The following is a 22125-nucleotide window of genomic DNA, read 5'->3' as shown; positions in this document are numbered from 1 at the left end:
GGCATGCCCGGACGCTCTGGGCGAGCCCTGGAAAGGCGATAGCGGGCATGCCCGGACGCTCTGGGCGAGCCCTGAAAAGGCGATAGCGGGCATGCCCGGACGCTCTGGGCGAGCCCTGGGAAGGCGAGAGCGGGCATGCCCGGGAAAGACGAGACTGGGCGTGCCCGGGAGGTTCGGGCGTGCCCGGGAACAGTGAGTCCGGGCATGCCCGGGAGAGGCGCGTCTGGCCGTGTTCTGGCCGGTGCAAGGCGATTGTGTGCATCCAGCGGTAACCGCTACAAATGTATATTTTTGATCTTAAAAGCTTTGTTTGTCTTTGTAGTAGTTAGAAATGGCTATTTAGGCTTAAAAAGCATTAAATTCCCTTTAGAAACGTCAAAAATCGCTTTAAAAACGTCGAAGCGCTTTTAAAAAATCGAATCGAAGCGGATAAGCGGTAAGCGGACTAAGATTTTCTGCCGCTGAAGCGGATAAGCGAATCGGACTACACGGGCTGGCGGAGCGGATAAGCGGTAAGCGGACTTAAAATTTTCCGAATCGCGCCCACCTTTACAGATTTGGACAAAACTTGGTGGATGAGTTGGTGAGGTGACAAGGACGAACCGATTAGATTTTGGTTCAGGTCCGGATGCAGATCCGGCCTATAGAAAAAAAAAACGGCCTATAGGTGGGATCCAAAACATAAACTATTCAGCCTGGCGGGGGTATGCACTCTACCGAGTACCGTTCAAGTTATACAGTGCCCTCCATAAGTATTGGTACAGTGAAGTCAAAATTGTTATTATTGCTATACACTCAAGAAATTTGGATTTGAGATCAAAAGCTAAATATGAGTCAAGAGTACAGAAGGTCAGCTTTTATTTCATGGTATTTCTATGTATATATGCAGTGTTGGATTAAGTCTTGCCAGGGTCGGGGGCAAAAAATATTTTTGCGCAGGTCTCACACGAGTGCCATCCCCGAAGCACAGGTTGTCTGAGGCTGAGTTCTCTCACCTCTCTGGCTAAGTTCCCTAAAGAATCTCTCGCCTCTCTGGCTAAGTTAGATTTAGAGTTGAAGGAGTTATATTAATAAAATAATTTTTTTTATATTTTCCTCATTTAATTGATTATCCGCACGTATAAACCCGGAACTCACACCCCTCCTTGCACCGTTCACTCGCTCGGAACAACTCACGGCCCTCCTTGCACCGTTCACTCACTCGGAACAACTCACGGCCCTCCTTGCACCATTCACTCACTCGGAACAACTCACGGACCACCTTATGCCGTTCACTCACTCGGAACAACTCACGGACCTCCTTGCACCGTTCACTCACATGGAACATCTCGCTGCTCATATATATATATATATCTCTCTCTCTCTCTGTCTCTCTGTCTCTCTCTGTCTCTCTCTCTCTGTGTAAGAACAGAACAGATTACCAAGTTTGGACCATGTCGAGACAGATATTTTCTTTTGTAAAAAGAAAAACTGCATAAAAACATTTTATTCACTCAATTTTTTGGGGCTGGTCAAGATCCGGGGCTGGGGGCAAATGCCTCATTTGCCCCAGTTATAATCCACCACTGCATATGTTTTACCATTGTAGAACAATAGCACTTTTTATAGTCAGTCCTCCCCACCCCCATTTTAGGTAAGCATAATTATTGGAACAAATGACTTACCTTGTCGTTCTTGTTGCTCAGGTGTTTGTTGTTGCATTGATTGTTCATACATAAAAGAGCTGTGAATGTGTAGTTTTGGTTTTGGCCTTTGCTTTTGCCTTGGGAGTCTACCTTTGGAGTCAGTTGGCATAAATCAACATAAAGACCAGAGAACTGTCTATGAAAGAAAAGCAAACAATTTGGAAGCTGAAAAACATAAGAATGAAATTAGAACTAAAGCACAAAAATTGGGCATAGTAAATACAATAATTTGGAATATCTTGAAAAAGAAAGAAACCATTAATGTACTTGGCAATCGACAACGGCCATGTCGGCCAAGTAAAACAACTGCAGTTGATGACAAAAAAAATAATCAGAGCTGTGAAGAAAAACCCTAAAACAAGGGTCAGTGACATCATCAACAACCTCCAGAGTGCAGGGGTGAAAGTATCACAATCTACCGTTCACAGAAGACTTCGGCAGCAGAATTACAAAGGCTACACTGCAAGCTCCAAACCTCGCATCAGCATCAAAAATAGAAAGGCCAGATTAGAATTTGCCAAGAAGTACAGAGGTGAGCCAGTGGGTTCTGGAACAAAGTTTTATGGACAGATGAGACCAAGATAAACCTTTACCAAAGCGATGGAAAGATGAATGTGTGAATAAAAGAAGGAACTGGAATAAGCATACTACCTCATCTGTGAAACATGTAGTGTCATGGCATGGGCTTTTGCATAGCTGCCTCTGGAACTGGCTCACTCATCATTACTAATGATGTAACTAATGATGGCAGCAGCAGAATGAATTCGGAAGTGTACAGAAACATTTTGTCTGCCTATGTGAAATAAAATGCCTCCAAACTCATTGGTCGTCACTTCATCATACAGCAAGGAAATGACCCATAACACTACCAATGGAATGAAGGAGTTCATCAGGAAGAAAAAGTGAAAGGTTTTCGACTGGCCAAGTCAATCTCCTGATTTAAATCCAATGGAGCATGCATTTCACTTCCTGAAGAGGAGACTAAAGTCAGAAACCCCCCAAAACAAACAACAACTGAAAATGGCTGCAGTAAATGCTTGGAAAAGCATCTCAATGGAAGATACCAGGAGTTTGGTGATGTTGATGGGTCACATGCTCGATGCAGTTATTGCATGCAAGAGATATGCAACCAAATACTAACTATTTATTATACTACTTCAATTTACTTTGTTAATTTGTTCCAATAATGTTGCTTACCTAAAATGGGGGGACCGAACATAAAAAGGGATGTTGTTCTGCAATGGTAAAACATATATGCATGTAAATACCAAGATATAAAAGCTGACCTTCTGTACTCTTACCTCACATTCATCTTTTGATCTCTAATGCAAATGTCTTGATTATATAGGAATAATAACAAATTTGACAAATACCAATACTTATGGGGGGGTACTGTAGTTGTCACAAAAATATTTTGTGCATCTCCTGGCTAAGTAGGGTGCACAAGAAGGAGGAAGAAAGAAGAACTAGAAAGAACAAGTACAAAAAGTTTTAATTAAAACAAAAGCCGCGTCGATGTTACACAATGCCTAGATGCAGCTGTGCCTATAACGTCGATGTTATAGGCACAGGACATTCCTATTGATTCGATTACTTGATGTTATTTTTGTGCAAAGTGAAAATATATCTCGGCAATTTCCCGTGTGTGGCGACGAATTTTTAATATATCTCGGCATTTTCTCGTCTGTTATTTCAGGCGGTGTATGACTGACCATGCCGCGATTTAAAATATATATATCTCGGCAATTTCCTGTGTGTGGCGACACGTGAACGAAGCTATGCTCCTCTCTCCACATTATTGTGACGACGTATAAATTAAATATTTCATCGTGACGATTGTCATCAAATGGACGAATTTTTAATATATCTCGGCATTTTCCCGTCTGTTATTTCGGGCGGTGTATGACTGACCATGCCGCGATTTAAACAAAATATATATATCTCGGCATTTTCCCGTCTCTTATTTCGGGCGGTGTATGACTGACCATGCCGCGATTTAAAAAATATATATCTCAATGGACTTGAAGTTACAGGCCTTTGAGAATTCATTTCGTTCTATAAAGGGCAACTTTCATCGGATTTTCTTCCCGTTTTTTTTCAACTGAGTCTAAAACTATGTTAGCGACTGTGAAAAATGAAATGATATATCGAATTTGATTTGAAATAAAACTGTGTGAGAGAGGAAGACACCACGGGCCTACAAAACAGGCCTCAAAGCTATGCGAGTTAATAAAATGGTGGATATTTGTTTATATGAAGGCTCTCCCAGAATGGGTGGAGCTATGGTTCCCAGAATGGGTGGAGCTTTGAGGTTTTGTCTTCTCTGCAAGAACAAGAAGAAGAAGAACAAGAACAACAACAGCAGAGGGCACTATGAGCAGCGTCTGCGACGCGGCTAAAAACATCATGGAGGAAATACAAATTAGGATGTGGAAATAGATTGGGAATGTACTGCATATGGAAAATGGAATCACACAAAAAAGTGATACGTTGGAAGGCTGAAGGTCAAAAGAGGATTGTCAACCTACAGAGACCTTGTGGCATATGGTGGAAAATGAGTTGAGGGAGCTAGAAAACACCTGGACGACAATCAGTCAGTGGGCCCGAGACCGAACAGAGTGGTGCGAGTTCCCCAAGAGGCTCCATATGCCATCAGGCATGGTAGCATTGTAAGGAAGTACACTTGTGAAAGGAGGAGATGCTTGTCTAACACATGGAACATATCATTCAATCCAATGGAGTATCACATTGTCACTTTTTCTTGCCGGAAAAATAATCTCGAGAACCAACCTTTTTATTTCTTTGATCAGCAACTGGAAGCAGTTCATTTAATGTCTGGACCTCACCATCAGCGACAACCTTTCCTGGATAGACCATACATCAAAAATCTGGCCTCAAGCCAGCCTTCTATGTTCGTGAACTTGTCATGGCCTATAAGATCTTTCCCTATAGCTCGATGAAGTACCCTCGGACCCCGCTATTCGCGGGTGATAGTTTCCTGGAAAATCCGCGAATAGCGAAACCCGCGAATAGCGGGGCATTGTTTCAATGGAAAAAGGGGGGGATAGGTTCCCGAGTCATGAAAATCCGCGAATAGAGAGGACCAAACCGCAAATGGAGAGGAAAAATCCGTGAATGGCGAGGCAAAATCCACGAATGGTGAGGCAAATCCCATGAATGTCGACGATAATCTGCGAAGGTTTTATAAATACCGTATGTAAAGCAAACGGGTCGTGAAAATTATTTTTGCGCCCCTGAAAAACCGTGAATTCTCAGAACACAGCCGCGAATAGGAAAAAAAAAAAAAAACGCAAATTCGCGGAACACGGATAGAAAAAAACCCGCAAATTTGTGAGACACTTTTCCGCGAATAGAGAAACAGTTTGCATTTTATCACCCACGAATACACAGAACCCGCTAATAGCGGGGTCTGACTACTAATCTCCCTAATCGGTTTGTTACAATGCTTCACACCTCTTCCGGATCCTATAGAATTAAAAGCTGTCAATTTCATTAACATCTACAATGCAGCAGAGGTCCAACAGGGACACTTAACTTGGTGGACCTTTTTTTCTATTGCCCCCTCTGGGCTTATCGCTCCTGCTTTATCAGCCCCTTTGTGGGATCACACTCCTATCCATCCTCCAGTAAACCCTAAGCAACCCAATTAACCTTCCAAAATGTCGGTTTGCTTCTCACCTCCGTTCCCGTTTCTCTTATATAGCACCTATAGACCTGTCTCACTGTATGATCTCTGCTTGCTCTGTAATACCATTTTTTGACGATCCCATCATCTTCATAATGTACTGTAATTATATTTTAATAACCTAAAGTACAAATACAATTCAAACAAACGGTTTCCTTTCACCGCACTCTGAGCCTGCGATAAGCCAGCCATATGGGTGCTGACGATGTGAACGATGTGTTTCTATTTGCATTGCTTCATGCTCTGCTTGACGTTTCCTGCCAGATCTGCGGTACACGGACGACACTGCCATGACGAGATCAGTTGCAGGATCACTTATTGTGCATGAAAAGTTTGCTGCAGAAGACATGGCTTTAAGGTGAGATTTCAGTTTTGGCAAGCATTAACTAGAGCGAAGTCGATGACGCACATCCCCACGCTTCCCAACCTGAGTTGAAATATGGAAAAATGTTCCACCAGCGATGACCCAATGTCAAATAATGAGTTTATTTAAAATCTTCTGTTTTGACCCCTGTGACCCCAAGTCCCCACCACCTGGGGCATGAACTGGGGCTAAAAAAAAAAAAAAATCATTACATATTTCATGTGTCCCCTAATGTTGATTGCATCTACAAAGTTTCATTAATTGATGTTATATAATGTGCCCGTAATTGCATTTCTTGGTGTTTGGCCTTTTGGCCCCTCCCAGGGAGCAGGGCCAAACATGATACTGCTCTCACACCTTCTTGCCCATGTGGTGGTCATAACTCTCAGGGTTGGTGAATTTCTGCGCAACTGTTTAGGAGATGGCTTGACTTCATGTACTTGGCCATGGGACGGAGTAGTGCACATAGTTTGATTTGAAAGCACAACTTGAGCGTTTTGTTGGTTTCCCCATTATTGTGCCATTGTTTTTTTTCTATTCTAGATTTGCTAAAGAGTTTCAAAAGGATCCCGGCCGAGGTTACAGCCCAGGAATTTCCAACTTGTTTGAAAAATTGCTTCAACGCAACCTAGCAGGTGGTGAAGTGTTTCGTCCTGCAGAGGAGCAGTTCCAGGGAAAAGGCTCGTACGGGAACGGAGCAGCCATGAGGATAGCTCCTGTAGCCCTGGCCTATCCAGACATTGATGACATTAAAGAGGTGGGTTGGAAAAATTGTCAATGCTGTGAGATCCAGATCTCAGTATTTTAAACAATTTTACTTCCGCCACCAAAGGTGGACAGAGGTTATGTATTCACCCCTGTGTGTCTGTCTGTTTGTGAGCAGGATATCTCAAGGTTGTGGATGGATTTGGATTCAATTTTGGTGGACATGTTGGGTGTGTGACAAGGATTAATGGATTTGATTTTGGTGAAGATCCCGATCCGAGAATTTTTAAATTCTTAAAGTGATTCTCCATCAATAAACATAGGGCCAAAAACGATATACAGCACGGTCTCTCAAAACGTTGTGGATTCGGGTAAAACTTGGTGGATGAGTTGGGTGTGTGACAAGGACAAATTGATTCGATTTTGGTTGAGATCCGGATGCAGAACTGGCCTATCAGTAGGATACAAAATGTAAATTGTTCAGCCTGGTGGAGGAAGGTATGTGCTCTATCGAGTGCCGTTCTAGTTTGATGTGTCATCCAAGGACCCTGTCCAAGATACACCATCAGACTCTATTTTATTTTTGCTACTCTGCATTGCTGATTGTGATTGGGGGAGGGGAGGGGGGGGTTGGAGGGGAGGGCGAAGGGCGAAGTTGTCTCCCTGGTGATTTCTTGGAATTAACTGGAATTACTGGAATAATTATTTATCACTATCAAAGGTGGTAGCGCCGTGCCCCTCCTCCTGCCCCACCGCTACCCTTCCCTCATTCCACCCCTTCCCTTCCCTATCCCACCAATTCCCCCGCCTCCTCCCAGCTCCTCTCACTCCACCCCACTCCCTCTGGACTCCCACACCACCCCTTCCCCTCCCTTCTTCCACCCCTCTCTCTCTCTCAACCCACCCACTCCGTTGCCTCCTCTCAACCCCCCCCCGCCTCCACTCCGGACTCCCACCCTTTACTCACCCTCTGGATTCCCAACCCACCCTTTCCCCTCCCACCTTCTCCTCCGACCCCACCCCCTCCCACCACATCCCTTCCTCCTCCCACACCACCCCTTCCTCCTCACACCTCCTCCCCACCTTCTCCTATCCCACCCCTTCCCTCCTTTCTTCCACCCCATCCCTTCCTCCTCTCACACCACCCCTCCTCCCACTCCCTCCGGACTCCCACATCACACCTTCCCCTCCCTCCACCCCTACCTCTCCCTCTTTCCACCCCTTCCTCTCCCACCTCCTCCACTCCCTCACTCACCCATTTCCTCTGCCTCTTGCCACCCCACCACCCTCTAGACTCCCCTCCCTCTCGACCCCTAACCCACCTTTTCCTAAACCTTTCCACACCCACGAACACATATAAATAAAGGGAGAGCATATAATAAAGGGAGCAGGAGACGAGACGGGGAGAGAGAGGGAAGCACAACAGAAGAGAACAGGGACATTGGGAGATCTGTGGAAGGGAGAGGGCTGAGGTGGAGTACACAGGAAGTGGCGTCACTAGGGTTGGTGTCACCCAGTGCGGTAACTCATGGTGTCACCCCCCCCCCCCCATTCACTATGTTAACAAATATAATTTCGTTCAAAATTTTGGGATTAGCAAACCTGTACATTTTTGGAATCATCGGAGCATGGAGAATCCGAAAATCAATGTTGGCATTTGCACAGACACCTGCATGGCCGCCATTTTGGATTTTCAAAATGGCCGCCATAAAATACATATTTTGCGCTATCTTGGCTTCTAGTCAACCTAGAAACTTAATTAAATATGCTAATCCTATGTTTTCTGGGTCAAGGAATCCAATAAAGGCCTCAAAATAGTGCTCAGGATTATAGAAAAGCAACAAACAAAGGTAATTGAAAACCATTGTCTTTATATTTGTGATATAACTGTATTACATAATACATGATATTGCAAGTCCTTTGAAGTTATAGGTATGGGTTTATAAAGCAAGAAAGCAGCCTTGTTGGTATCAGATTGAACTATAAGTCCTATACACAGGATCTACGAGGTCTATACCGTTCAGGAATATGCTTTTACAGATCTTCATCACTGTCCTGAGTGTCATTTTCGCAAAGGTGTCTACGCAAATGTAAACATTAATTTTTGGATTCTCCATGCTCTGAATATTCCAAAAAATGTATAGTTTTGCTAATCTCCAAAAATTTTGAATGAAAAAACAGTGAACCTGACTACATGGACCTCCTCCCGTACCAGACCGTTCAGAATCCTTAGTAATGTTTTTTTTACTAATGTTACTCGTAAATCGTAATTCCCGTATATCACTGAATGTAATGGCAATAGTAGTGACATAAACAACTAGCAAAATTGAAATTACACCTTTAAATTACAATATCATACGCACAGCCTAAATGTATTTACATTTACATCGTTTCATGTGGTTAAAGTGAAAATTCGGTCAGAAGACAACAGAATTCGAAGTAAAAACGTTTAAGAGCTACATCAAAATTATGTTGATTTTAACGTTAAACTTTATTGTTACATGAGATACATTAATGGATTAGGTTTGCATAATCAATAACGGCCCAAATAATGTCGAACTTGTAGACAAATGCATATGGAAATATACTCATAAATGAAATAATACCATAAAAATAAACAGGAACAAATACACAAGCATTTCAGCACTTAGTGAACATCTCGACTAATTCAGAACTTTCCTTTCGTGGCCTTCAAAGCTGCGAACTTGTGAATCACTTCATCGAAATCAATGCCTTTCGCCAACTCGCTTTCAATCGATAATATCGCAAGATCGGAAAGCCTTGACACTGCAAAAATTTGGTGTCTCCCCCTCTGATAGTGTCACCCGGTGCGGTCCGCACCCCCCGCATCCCCCTGGTGACGCCAGTGCACAGGATAAACAAGATGGACACCACAGGGGATTTCAGGAAAGAAAAAAGGGAATTTGAAGGAGGTAGATTTGGGGTGTATTAACGGGGGTTTAAAATATCAAGGTTGTGATTAGATTTTGAAAATGTATTGTAAATTGCTCGGACAATTGAAGAATCGGCTTCATCGCGGGAGATTCCAATGATTCTAAAAGCTTTGGATTCAACAGCGAGAAGCCGAGCAACAGCGTGAAGCAAAGACAAGTCATGCATAAGAGATGGTGGTGAACAGCTGTTTTCAAGACCTGGAGGGAGGGGTGGGATTGAAGAGTGTGGGAATTTGTTCCAGGGACGGGAGAAAAGAGGAATGAAAGAGTGAAGGTGAGCAGAGAGTCTTGATTTTGGTGGTTTCACCAGAAGAGGGTTACTGGCAGATCTTATGCGTCCTCGCACAGACAGAGCACGGGGAGCTAGGCTGGAGAGGAGTCGGTCGAAGACAGAAAGACCACCAACCTCCCTGCGGTGAGAGCGAGAAAGGCCCTCAGAATCGGCTTCATCGCGGGAGATTCCAATGATTCTGAAAGGTTTGGTTTCTACAGCGTGAAGCCGAGCTAGGTGTGAGGCAGGTGCAGCAACCCAGAGGGGAGAGCAGTATTCCATTGAGCTGTGGATGAAAGCTTTGTATGTGGTGAGGAGCTCAGGTGTGCCAAGGAAGGACTTCGCACGACGTATGATGCCAAGTCAGCGACTGGCTTTGTAGACCAGCTTGGAAATGTGGTTTTCCCAGGAAAGATCATGGCAGATACTGAGACCTAAAAGCTTGAGCGACAGAACTTCTTGGAGAGGATTGTTGAGAAAGTAGATGGGAGGGTTGTCCAGACGGTCTTTTCGGAGAGACTGTAAGAGTGTGAGATTAGTCAGGATTGAAAGACATGTTGCACTTGTTTGACCAGTCTGTGATTTTGTCCAGGTCTGCAGAGAGTGAGGAGGCTGCAGACTGCCGATCTGAGGGATGAGGAATGGAGCGGCAGAGAGTGGAATCATTAGCAAAGAGATAGAGAGGATTTTCCAGAGAGTCCGAAAGATCATTGATAAAGACCAGAAAAAGCACAGGGCCCAGAACACTGCCTTGGGGAACTCCAGTCTGAACAGGAAGGGGAGATGAGAGAATTCCATTCAGGGCCACACGTTGACTGTGACAGGAGAGTAAGTCCGCAAGCCATGCATGGAGATTTCCATGGATACCATAAGAGGAGAGTTTGGAGAGCAGATGTATGGAAGTTTAAGATGCTTACACCAGAACAGCATTTTTTAAATTTGATTTTAAACTGTAATCTGTAAGCAAAGTGCTATGTGGTGAATTGTGCTGCCACTCGCACATTTAAGCGTCATTTTTGATTTTACAGGTAGCACGGCAGATTGCCAGATTGACTCACGCTCACGTTCTGGGTTACAATGGTGCCATACTCCAAGCTCTTGCCGTACATTTTGCTCTTCATGACGACAACGTTGATAAAATGAGCTTCGTGAACAAACTCATTGCTGAGATGGACCCTCTAGAGGCGACTGCAAATGCAAGGTAAAGTGAAACCAATTTACCATATTTTATTTACATAAGGATTTAGTTAGTCTTTTATAATACATCTCTTCAGGATCTTAATTCCGTGAGGAACTGCTTTTGTGAGAGGAAAATAATAATGGGAGAGAAGGGATGAATAATCAAGCAAGACATGATGAGAAGATATTATATTTTTCATATTTGTGCATGTATTAGGCCTGGGCAAAATGATCGATTATCCGGTTAAAATCGGTTTCCCTCCATCGGAACCGGAATTCGAACACTAAATTCGACAGAACCGATAATTATCTGCCTGTAACGGTTCCAAGTCTCCGGAGTCGATTCCTACGATGCCTTGTCTCACTTTGTCCATCGAGAATCCATTTGTTGGTTCAGAAAATTGTATTAAAAGCTTCTCCTGACATTCTTTACAAAACAGACAAAGACAAGTCCGTTTTTCTGCATCTGGTTTGTTCAACACGTGAAGAAAATTGAGTACACACATACTCAGGAAGTGTGTGCATGTGCGTCGGACTTCTCCTTCCGGGATCCGCCAAACAGCATTAGCCTTTTATATCTGTATAGAGTATTGTGAAATTCCAAAATCGCCATATTTCTTAGCAGGAAAGATATCATGGCATATTTCTTAACAGCAAATGAAAAAAAACAGTCCAGAGCAATCGAGGAGTGGTCTGTTGCCTTATACACTGCCCAACCAAAGCATGTTCAATTTTTTAAATCTAATTGAATTTTTTTTACAATTTTCCTGTAGGTTTTACTTCTTATTTTCTTTCCCAGTAGCATTTCCGTGTTTCCGGGTGGGTCAGAGACAGATGACGGCATTAGCTTTTTCTCTGTGCAACAAAACTAGGAAGTATGGATGGCCATGGAGGACCTCCTGGGAAAGAAAAATGTCCGACACTCGCGACGATGGCTAAAAAGTACTTGTGTACACCTGCCTCCAGCATCCCTGAGGAACATTTATTCAGCGTCTCCTAAAACATTGTAAATGTTGACACCGACATTTCTCCATGACGACCTAAAACCATGATACCATGAGAAGAATCATGAAGTGATTAGTCATGCTACAAAAACAATGAAAAAAAACAAGCATCTCGTAATTCCGATCCGGCTAACACATGTAAAAGAGAAGAATGAAAACTGGGTAACAATAAACAATTACAACAATGGAACACAATTTCAGGGTTTTCTTGTTCTATAAATCATGCCACTGATTTTATGAGAACTCGTGAACATAAATTTTACTTGGGGCAGGGAAGGGATGGGGGTTGAAGACTTGGTGCTGGGAGGGAGGTTGGGGATGTGGACTTGAAGAAAGGGGTTGAAGACTTGAAGTCGCATCTTACATGACGTGTACATTTTTACATGATGTGGGTCCCTGCTATTATGCTGTCGGAGGACATTCCGAGCAAATTCCACACCCTATTGGGAACTATTTCACACTCTATATTCCACATTCTTCCACGAGCCTCAACTATGTATATATACGGTATATCAAAAAATTTCCCCTCACAACAACCAGGTAGAACCGGGTTATCTCGGGGGCGGCTCCCTGACGCCCCCAAGCTCTGTTGTCGCGGCACCCTCCGACAAACGGCTCCCTGACGCACGGATTCCCAATGCCTCCTCATCATCATGTGAATCGTTCACCTTTTTTTGTCTTTCAGTTTAAATCCAGAAGATAAACCTTACTGCAAAAAACTGGAGAAGATGAAGGAGTACCTCGATAAGAAGAATCTTTCAAAGGAAGACGTGGTAAAGCAGTTTGGTGAGCTGAGCGCACACATACATGTTCTACGCCCTTTACAATTAATCCATTTGATATTGTTGTTTATGAATATCCATCTCTATGGAAACGAAGCCCAGGCCATTCTGCTGCCTGTGCTGGAGTAGGCACCGGGCACGAGTCCTCGTTCCACAGTGACAAACGTGTTTTGTCTTTGTGAATACAGTATAATCCTTGTGGTTATCCAGGCGAACCCACCTTTCTTGTTTAAGTGTGCAAGCCTGCTGGGTAATGTTTGCAATTCCAGAAGGAAGCTTGCAGCCATGGCATCATTTACCATTTTCTGTAAATTCTTATGAAATCTTGCTGTTAGCCTGCTGTTGGTGTTTCCAGGCTTTCCTCTGTGCTTTGTTTTCTTCTGTTCCGTTAGAACACATCCACGAGCCCGACATTGGATGCAAAAAAACGAGTTCCTTTTCTGTACTGTATGGTTATATACCCACGATTGTCCATTTCTGGTCTTCTCTCTTAATTGCGATTGTTCCTTTATCATAACATATGCTTTTAAAATTATTTTTATTTTTATTTTTTTCCCACCACATTTTGTAACTAAGGTTTCAGACGGTAAGACCGGTGATGCTGAAACTTTGCACACCTGTCAGACATGTGTAGAAGATGTGCATTGAGGTTTGAGCTTTTTGATTGATCGACCATTTTTGGCACCATCTTGGATTTTGTGAAAAAATACAAAAATCCTCTTCTCCAAAACCGCTGAACGGATCGATGTGAAATTTTACACATAAGATCTATGACCCATGAGGATATAAGTTTGCAAAAAAAATGTCATCGGTCACATGGTGTGGGGCCATCTTGGATTTAAGGAAAACATATTTGAAAATGTATGCACTCACAACCGCTCAACGGATCAATCCAAAACTTCATACGTATGATTGACTATGCATGAGGATTTTTTTCCTGCAAACTATGACGTCATTAGTCACATGCTATGGTAGGCATGTTGGATTTAAGGAAAATCTTTAATCACCTGTTTCTCCAGAACTGCTGAAAGGATCAATGCAAAATTTCATATACATGATCAACTCACCATGAGAATGTTTTTCTGAATGACATATCTAACGATCGAGTTCATTATTTCATACATACTGCAGACTAAAATTGTGATATTCTGACAATGTCAGACATGAAAGCCGTTATCACTGCTTGCAGTTTTGCTCGCAGTTCTACTTTGTTTTAGCTCTTGTTCATGGTGGTGTGCAAGTGTGGTGTTAGCTTAATGGTTAAGGTGGTTGTCCTAAGATCTTAGGGTCTTGAATTTGAGCCCCTGTCATGCCGGTAAATAACACCACGTGGGTTGACTCAGCCTGTTATCCTTTTGAGGTCGGCAAAATGAGTACCAGCTTCCTGGAAACTGGGGCACTGCATCAGCGGCACAGCCACACTCCCACCAATGATGCAATCAGCAGCCACGGCTGCATACAAAATAATCTTGCTATAATTCACCAAATGTCGGTCCGTCTGTTCGAAGGTACCGTAAAAACTGCTGAACCGATCGCAAAGATATTTTGGGTGGATAATCCTGGGATCTCCAGGAGTAAAATAGGCTATTTAGTTTTCCCAATTTCAGCTTTGGTCTCCAGCATTCTCAGGTTTGGACTCCCGCATAACATTCGCGTTCGCATAACGTTCATTGTTCTCATTGTGACGATGTTGTTTTCCCGGGTGCGCGCACAAACGGCTGCGCACCGATTGCTGCACGGACTCGATCGGACTCGGTGATCTCGGACAAAGACCTTTTATAAGGACACGGGTTCAATCCCTGCTTGAGAGAATTCTAACCCATTTCAACTGAAGGAAACACGTATTGGGAGTACATACGACATAGCGATTGTGAACACGATTATCGATCACGATTCACGATCATCACGATCATAGTGTATCGATCACTGTGGGACATTTGGTGAATTATAGTAAGATACTGTTTAGATTTTGATGATTTGCGTGTGATATGATTTAACGGATGTTTATATAAATCGTTTAAAATAAAAAAAGCCTTCAATTTCTGATATTTTACCTTTTCATTTGGGCCTCCCAATTGAAGCCCCGCCCGCACGGCGGCGGGTACCGTTGTGGGCGTAGAATCTCTGCTTGAGAGAATTCCATCCCCCTCCTCGCCATCACGGCCGTCCATCCAACTTATAATCCCACGAGATATGCGGAAAGGACGACCCAAAACCAATATAAACATCATTAAACATCATTCGTATATAAACATCATTAAAAGTAAATAATGACCTCGGGAAAAGTTCAAAGACATTTCATCTCTACATGAGAGAATTCCACATAGCTATTTGGGCGGTGTATACGCTAACAGATCGCTGTCTCCATCGATCTTGCCAAAGCCGTAACACCTATCGGCTCAAAATCCTTTTAACTGTTCATTTGGTAGTTTTTACAATGAAGGAAACATTAACAATGTTGTTAAAAGTTTATTTTGTGATTAATTGGAGTTATGTTGTTTGGAATTAAAAAAGAGATATCGAGTTTAAGTGAATGCCGACATGCCGTGATGGTTTCTACTTTCTGAACGTGAACTTTGCGGATCGCCATATGCAGATTCGCCACGGTCCCACGATCGATGTTTCTATACGTGAACGTATCCGTTTGTTTGCGAACGGGTACGTTTTTCATGGAAGTCCTTCACGAACTTGCTGTCCATGTCTGACGTGCGACTGAAGGTGCTACAGGAATGTGGAATTTATTGGTTTCATGCTTTAGCATTCTCCGTTATCTGCATTGCCTGTTTGCTTCTGGCCTCCCACCCGTGCTTGGCATCCACACACACGGCACGTGCACAGCACACACACGGAACATCCATACACGTGATTGTGTGGATGTGTGGAATGTGGGACATTTGGTGAATTATAGTAAGATACTGTTTAGATTTTGATGATTTGCGTGTGATATGATTTAACGGATGTTTATATGAATCGTTTAAAATAAAAAAAGCCTTCAATTTCTGATATTTTACCTTTTTATCTGGGCCTCACAATTGAAGCCCCGCCCATGGGGCGGGTACTGTTGCTCGTCCTATTAATTTGCAGTTGGTCACTGGCCTTGACGTCAATACAAATTTTTATTATGGATCCGAGGCATCAAAAAGCTACATTTCTGGAACAAACGGTTTTAAATGGAGCACCTCGCCGCCATTAGGGCATTTCAATTGCATCAGATGTGGCAATAAATGTGAATTGTTGCTCCCAGCTTCGTACCCCGTTTACAATCCCGTGCACTTGCAAGTATATCATAATAATGGTATCGTGTGCTCTTTTAACCAGGCCACGGTGTTCGAGCTCTGGATTCTGTGCCAACTGCAATCTTCTCATTTCTCCATTGCCTCGAGCCAGAGAGCGAGATTCTCGCGGAATTTTCTGGATTGGCTCGGACAATTGTGTACAGCGTATGGCTCGGAGGGGACACGGACACCATAGCGAGCATGGCGGGCGCGATCGCGGGGGCCTACTATGGCGTCGAGTCCAGCCCAACGCAGTGGATACAGTACTGCGAGGGTGTCAAGGAGGCAGAGCAGAATGCCGATGGTTTGCTCGCTTTGTATTGTAAAAGGGTTCAGGAGAGGGAAGCGGATGCGTCACCGAGTAACTGAATACCACACTTCATCGTAACATATTTGAGTCGGAATGCAAGAACACATCGTTTTAAAAGCCCTTTTTGTTTCTTTTGCAAAAATGGACATCTCTTGCTGTCCTAAAATTGGCAATTTGAGACTTGCAATTTTGATTTCCTGCATTACAAAACCACACCTCTATAAGGGTTTGGCTTTTCTCGCCTAAAATTGAACACCAAATGACATAAGGCAAGATCAGGTGTTTCCGTTATGTTGAACTGACAAACCCTCACCACCGATAAAACGTTTCAAACATTCAGTCGTTCCTGTGTAACCTCACCCAGTAAAAGGAATGCAAGCGACTTAATAAGGATGCATTGAAGTTTAACATAGTGTGGTACACGTGTGAACGATGTCATACGTGGAACGTTCGTTAAAATGTAACATGCGATCGAGTCTTTCCTGTTTATATTAATCCATAGGATTGTTTTCCCCAAACTAAAGTAAAGACAGTTTTGTATGTAGTGCTCACCATGGGATTCCGTTTACCTCGATTAAACTGCTTCTCCTTTATTGCGAGCATCCATTTATTTAACTTTGACAATAATATTGTTTAAACATCGTTTTAAAAGGAGTCATTGGCTAAGCCTTTTGCCTTGCACTCCTCAGGACAATCGCAAGCATAGGATTAAGTCAGAAATGGCTGCTGATTTGCTCACGTGATGGATATCGATTGGCTAAGGTTCATGCACGTCATACTGCGACACAGCGAGGGGATTGGATAACTGTCATAGGAGCGAAGGGATTGGATAAGCCAAGCCCCCACAGTGCTGCACTTGGATAAAAAACATTGTGTGTGTGCGTGCTGCGGACGACGATTTAAAAGCAACTGGTGCAATCGTTCTGCGCAAATTCCAGACTCGCTCAGCAGATGTCATCCATTCGCGGAATCGCAATTTGTGTGTGTGTGTGCGTGTGCGTGCTGTGGACGACGATTTAAAAGCAACCGGTGCAATCGTTCTGCGCAAATTCCGGAATCGCTCGGCAGATGTCATCCATTCGCGGAATCGCAATTTGTGTGTGTGTGTACGTGTGTGTGTGCGTGCATGTGCGTGCTGCGGACGACGATTTAAAAGCAACCGGTGCAATCGTTCTCCTGCGAAAATTCCGGAATCGCTCAACAGATGTCATCCGTTCGCGGAATCGCAATTTGTGTGTGTGTGCGTGTGCGTGCTGCGGACGACGATTTAAAAGCAACCGGTGCAATCGTTCTGCGCAAATTCCGGAATCGCTCAGCAGATGTCATCCATTCGCGGAATCGCAATTTGTGTGTGTGTGTACGTGTGTGTGTGCGTGCATGTGCGTGCTGCGGACGACGATTTAAAAGCAACCGGTGCAATCGTTCTGCGAAAATTCCGGAATCGCTCAACAGATGTCATCCGTTCGCGGAATCGCAATTTGTGTGTGTGTGTGTGTGTGCGTGCTGCGGACGACGATTTAAAAGCAACCGGTGCAATCGTTCTGCGCAAATTCCGGAATCGCTCAACAGATGTCATCCATTCGCGGAATCGCAATTTGTGTGTGTGTGTGTGTGCGTGTGTGTGTGTGTGCGTGCTGCGGACGACGATTTAAAAGCAACCGGTGCAATCGTTCTGCGCAAATTCCGGAATCGCTCAGCAGATGTCATCCGTTCGCGGAATCGCAATTTGTGTGTGTGTGTACGTGTGTGTGTACGTGTGTGTGTGTGCGTGCTGCGGACGAAGATTTAAAAGCAACCGGTGCAATCGTTCTCCTGCGCAAATTCCGGAATCGCTCAACAGATGTCATCCGTTCGCGGAATCGCAATTTGTGCGTGTGTGTGCGTGTGTGTGCGTGTGCGTGCTGCGGCCGACGATTTAAAAGCAACCGGTGCAATCGTTCTCCTGCGCAAATTCCGGACTCGCTCAGCAGATGTCATCCGTTCGCGGAATCGCAATTTTGAGAAGGCGTGTTTGGGTTGGTTCTTGCATGCACGGGCCGGTTGTACAAGGCCTGTAACATGCTCGTTACGAATCGCCCATGGAATGTGCTGTTTTTATAAGGTGCTCCAATATTATTATTGTTGTTGATTGTTGTGCACTTTTGTTTGTGTAGATTGTGCCCTCATTACCATGTATTTCGCATGCCCATTTGCTTATGTTGTGCGTCGTGTGTCTGCCTCAGCTCGTTGGGCCTACCCATATCCCGACTCGCACACCCGTTTGTCGTGCTTTCCTCCGATCGTCTCTCACCACCCCAAATCCACTGTTGTTCTAACTCCTTCCTTTATAGGTTTTATCAAAAATAAAACGCAACAAAAAATCCTCGCCGAATGTTTTGATGATCAGGCTCATTCGTTGTTGCCCAGCTGTTTGAGAGGCCTACTTCCTTATCCACTGCTTGCTAAAATGTATCCTCCCTTAAATTCATACTGATGCACCATCTCTGAACCCTTATTTTGTTTCTTCTTTTTTCTCAAAATGACCACAACTAAGTGATTCATTCGAAGTTTATTCCTTAAATCATTCAGTCAAAAAACGATTTATTTCCTCATCTCCCCTTTTCTTCCTCCTGTCCTCTCACTCTGTCAACCCAAATCATTTCAATGACGATTTTAAAATGCTTAAATCTTCATACACACTCACAATCTTCATACACAATCTTCATACTTCATACACACTTCATACACACCGCTTCCGGTCCGGTATGAAGAGGACGCAGGCGTCACATGCTCGCCACTTCTTCGACCGGGCCACTGTCAGTTGCTTGCTTTTTTGGTGGTCGTGCGGATTTTTTGGCCATTGAGTCTGCCCTCTGCATAGCCCCGGCTCTGCTCCCTGCTTCGCCTGCCCGGCTCTTTCGCCTGCTCGCTGTTTCCTCGGGCACGCTCTCGTGGGTTGTGACCATCGCAGCGGTTTGGTGGCGGTTTCCCGCCGTGATCTTGATTTGTAGCGGCGGCGGTCGATTGCCGCTGCATTTGCCGCTTTGCCGTGATCAACCTTGGCCTCGTGATCGTCTCTTTGCTCCTGCCTGCCCTCTGCTTGGTCCCGGCTCTGCTCCTGGCTTCACCTACCTGGCTCCTTCGTTTCCTCGGGCCCGCTCCCGTGGGTTGGGACCATTGTTTCACCTCCTCAACCTTGGCCTCGTCTCGTCTCTCCGCTCCTGCCTGACATGGCTCTGCGGTACTCCGCCGCAAGGCTCCTTCTGCTCAATACCCGCTCCACCCCATCATGCATCTCTGCCATCAAATCAAATGGACTCCTCCGACGACCCAGGTACATTCACCGTGGCTCCGGTCGTAAGTTTGTATATTTACAATCAGGTCACTCCATCCCTGTCCTCTGGTCGGCTCAGCGCACTCTCACTCTTCGTCCCAGCGCACCTGGTCACAGCAACGCACACAATCGCACCTCCTGCCTACGAACCCTGGCTAAATCACCTGAATTCATCCCTGCTGTTCAAAACAACATCAAGCTCACCCTGTTCAACACCCGGTCCCTCAACAACAAATGCCTCATCCTGAACGAATACATCCTGGATAACAAACTGGACTTTCTAGGTCTCACCGAAACCTGGCAACAACCTCTGGACTACTACACATTCAACCTCACCACACCCAATGGATATTCCTACGTCAATAAACCACGCTCGGGGGGCCGAGGTGGTGGAATTGCCATTATCCACCGTCAAGACATCAGGACCAGCCTCATCCCCATCGCCTCATCCTCATCATTTGAACACCTGGCTTTTAAACTCTCTGGTCGCACGCAGTCAGTCATGGCTGTCGTCTACCGCCCTCCCAAACCACACCCATCATTCCTGTCTGACTTCTCCTACTTTCTGACCCAGCTATGTTCCCTCTCCCCCTCAATCCTCCTCCTTGGTGATTTCAATATCCACATGGACTCCACTGACTCCACAATAACCACTGACTTCACTGATTTACTCACCTGCTTTAACCTCACTCAACATGTCGACTTTCCTACCCACTTTCCTACCCATGGTCACATTCTGGACCTTGTCTGCTCCACTGGATTAATTTTGCACCATCTCTCTGGCTCCGACCTCACCCTCTCTGACCACTTAGCTATCACTATGACCATCAACATCCCCACCCCAACACCAAGACATTATCGCACTATCAACTTCCGTAAGCTAAACGCTCTTTCACCTACCTCATTCTCATCCACCCTCTCTGAAAAAATGTCCACTTCTCCCTTCGTTGACCTCCACACCCCTTCCGACCTCACTGACTACTACAACCACACTCTCTCCTCCTGCCTTGACCAGCTTGCGCCTGTAAAAACCAAAACAGTTTCTTTCACCCATTCTGCTCCCTGGTTTACCCCTGAACTCCACCTGATGAAAACTCGTGCTCGCCAACTTGAAAGACTCCGCAATAAAACAGGTCTCACAGTTCACTCCCAAGCCTACAAGGAGTATCTATAACACTATAAACACTCTCTCAATATAAATCAACAACACTATAAAGATGCCCTCTCCCGTGCCCGCTCCGCCTACTACTCTCAAATTATCCACTCTGGCTCCGGAAACCCAAAAGCACTCTTCTCGACAATAAACAAACTCCTCCGCCCCCTGGACACCACCACCCAGTCATTCACAGTAGACAACTGCATCTCCTTCCTCTCTTCCAATGCAAAATTGACAACATCTACAACAGCTTGACCACCGCCGCACCCGCTCCCCCTCCAACCACCTGCCCCCCCTTGTCCTGCCATCCCCTGTCTCGGTTCTCCCCAATCTCCCCTACTGACCTCTCTGAACTCCTCATAGGAATGAAAACTGCCACCTGCACTCTTGACCCCATCCCCCCTCCAGCTTTGTCAAGGCCTCCCTCCCTGCTCTCTCTCCACTTATCATTGCAACAATAAACTCCTCCCTGTCTACAGGTATCGTCCCACCGTCCCTCAAAATTGCTGCTGTTACCCCCATTCTAAAAAAACCTGGTCTAAACCCTGACACCCTAAACAACTTCAGACCCATCTCCAACCTACCCTTTCTGTCAAAAGTTTTGGAACGCGCTGTAGCCACTCAACTCAAACATCACCTCACTGCCAATAACCTGTATGAAACATTCCAATCCGGATTCCGCTCCAACCACAGTACTGAAACTGCTCTCCTCAAAATCACCAAAGACCTTCTCCTCTCCTCTGACGCTGGCAACCTCAACATTCTCGTCCTCCTCGACTTCAGCGCTGCCTTTGACACCATCGATCACACCATCCTCCTCACCCGACTTGAATCCACCTTTAACGTGACCGGCACTGCCCTCTCTTGGATTAAATCATACCTCTCTGACAGACGCCAGTTCATCTCCATCAATAACTGCAAATCCCCACTGCTCCCCTCCCCCAAGGTTCAGTTCTTGGCCCCCTCCTCTTCATCCTTTACCTGTCCCCCCTCGGTCACTTAATCCGCCGTCATGGTCTCCAATTCCACTGCTTCGCCGATGACATCCAGCTTTTCATCTCCACCAAGTCCGTCTCCACCGACACCCACTCTATCCTGACAAACTGCATCACTGAAATAAAATCCTGGCTTCAAATCAACTTCCTCAAGCTTAACTGTGATAAATCTGAAATAATCATCATTGGCCCAAAAACGCTCACAAAATCCACCCATAACTTTGCCCTCAACATCGACGGTATCCCAGTATCCACCTCCCCTCACATCCGGAATCTTGGCGTCATCTTTGACCAAACCCTCTCCTTCGACAAATACACTAAACAGATCACAAAGTCAGCCTTCTTTCACCTGAAAAACATTGCCCGTCTCCGCTCATCCCTCTCCTCCACGGCTGCAGAAACCCTCATCCACGCCTTCATCACCTC

At 44.9% G+C, this 22125-nt stretch overlaps 1 protein-coding gene across 2 annotated transcripts in view; it reads left to right on the top strand.

The window, feature by feature from the left end:
* ADPRS (ADP-ribosylserine hydrolase) overlaps positions 1 to 18600 on the top strand; it is a 34740-nt gene extending 16140 nt beyond the window's left edge. For both annotated transcript variants that reach the window (XM_068109590.2, XM_068109591.2), the window contains exons 2-6: positions 5656 to 5749; positions 6299 to 6512; positions 10714 to 10886; positions 12554 to 12654; positions 15969 to 18600. In XM_068109590.2, the coding sequence (XP_067965691.1) occupies positions 5656 to 5749; positions 6299 to 6512; positions 10714 to 10886; positions 12554 to 12654; positions 15969 to 16294 (908 nt within the window). In that variant the 3' untranslated portion in view covers positions 16295 to 18600. The remainder of the gene's footprint in view (positions 1 to 5655; positions 5750 to 6298; positions 6513 to 10713; positions 10887 to 12553; positions 12655 to 15968) is intronic.
* The last annotated feature ends 3525 nt before the right edge of the window (positions 18601 to 22125 follow it).

The sequence above is a fragment of the Myxine glutinosa genome, chromosome 3 (genome assembly GCF_964187855.1).
Source record: "Myxine glutinosa chromosome 3, kmMyxGlut1.1, whole genome shotgun sequence".
Lineage (NCBI taxonomy): Eukaryota > Metazoa > Chordata > Myxini > Myxiniformes > Myxinidae > Myxine > Myxine glutinosa.
This window is presented reverse-complemented; position numbering and strand designations above follow the sequence as displayed.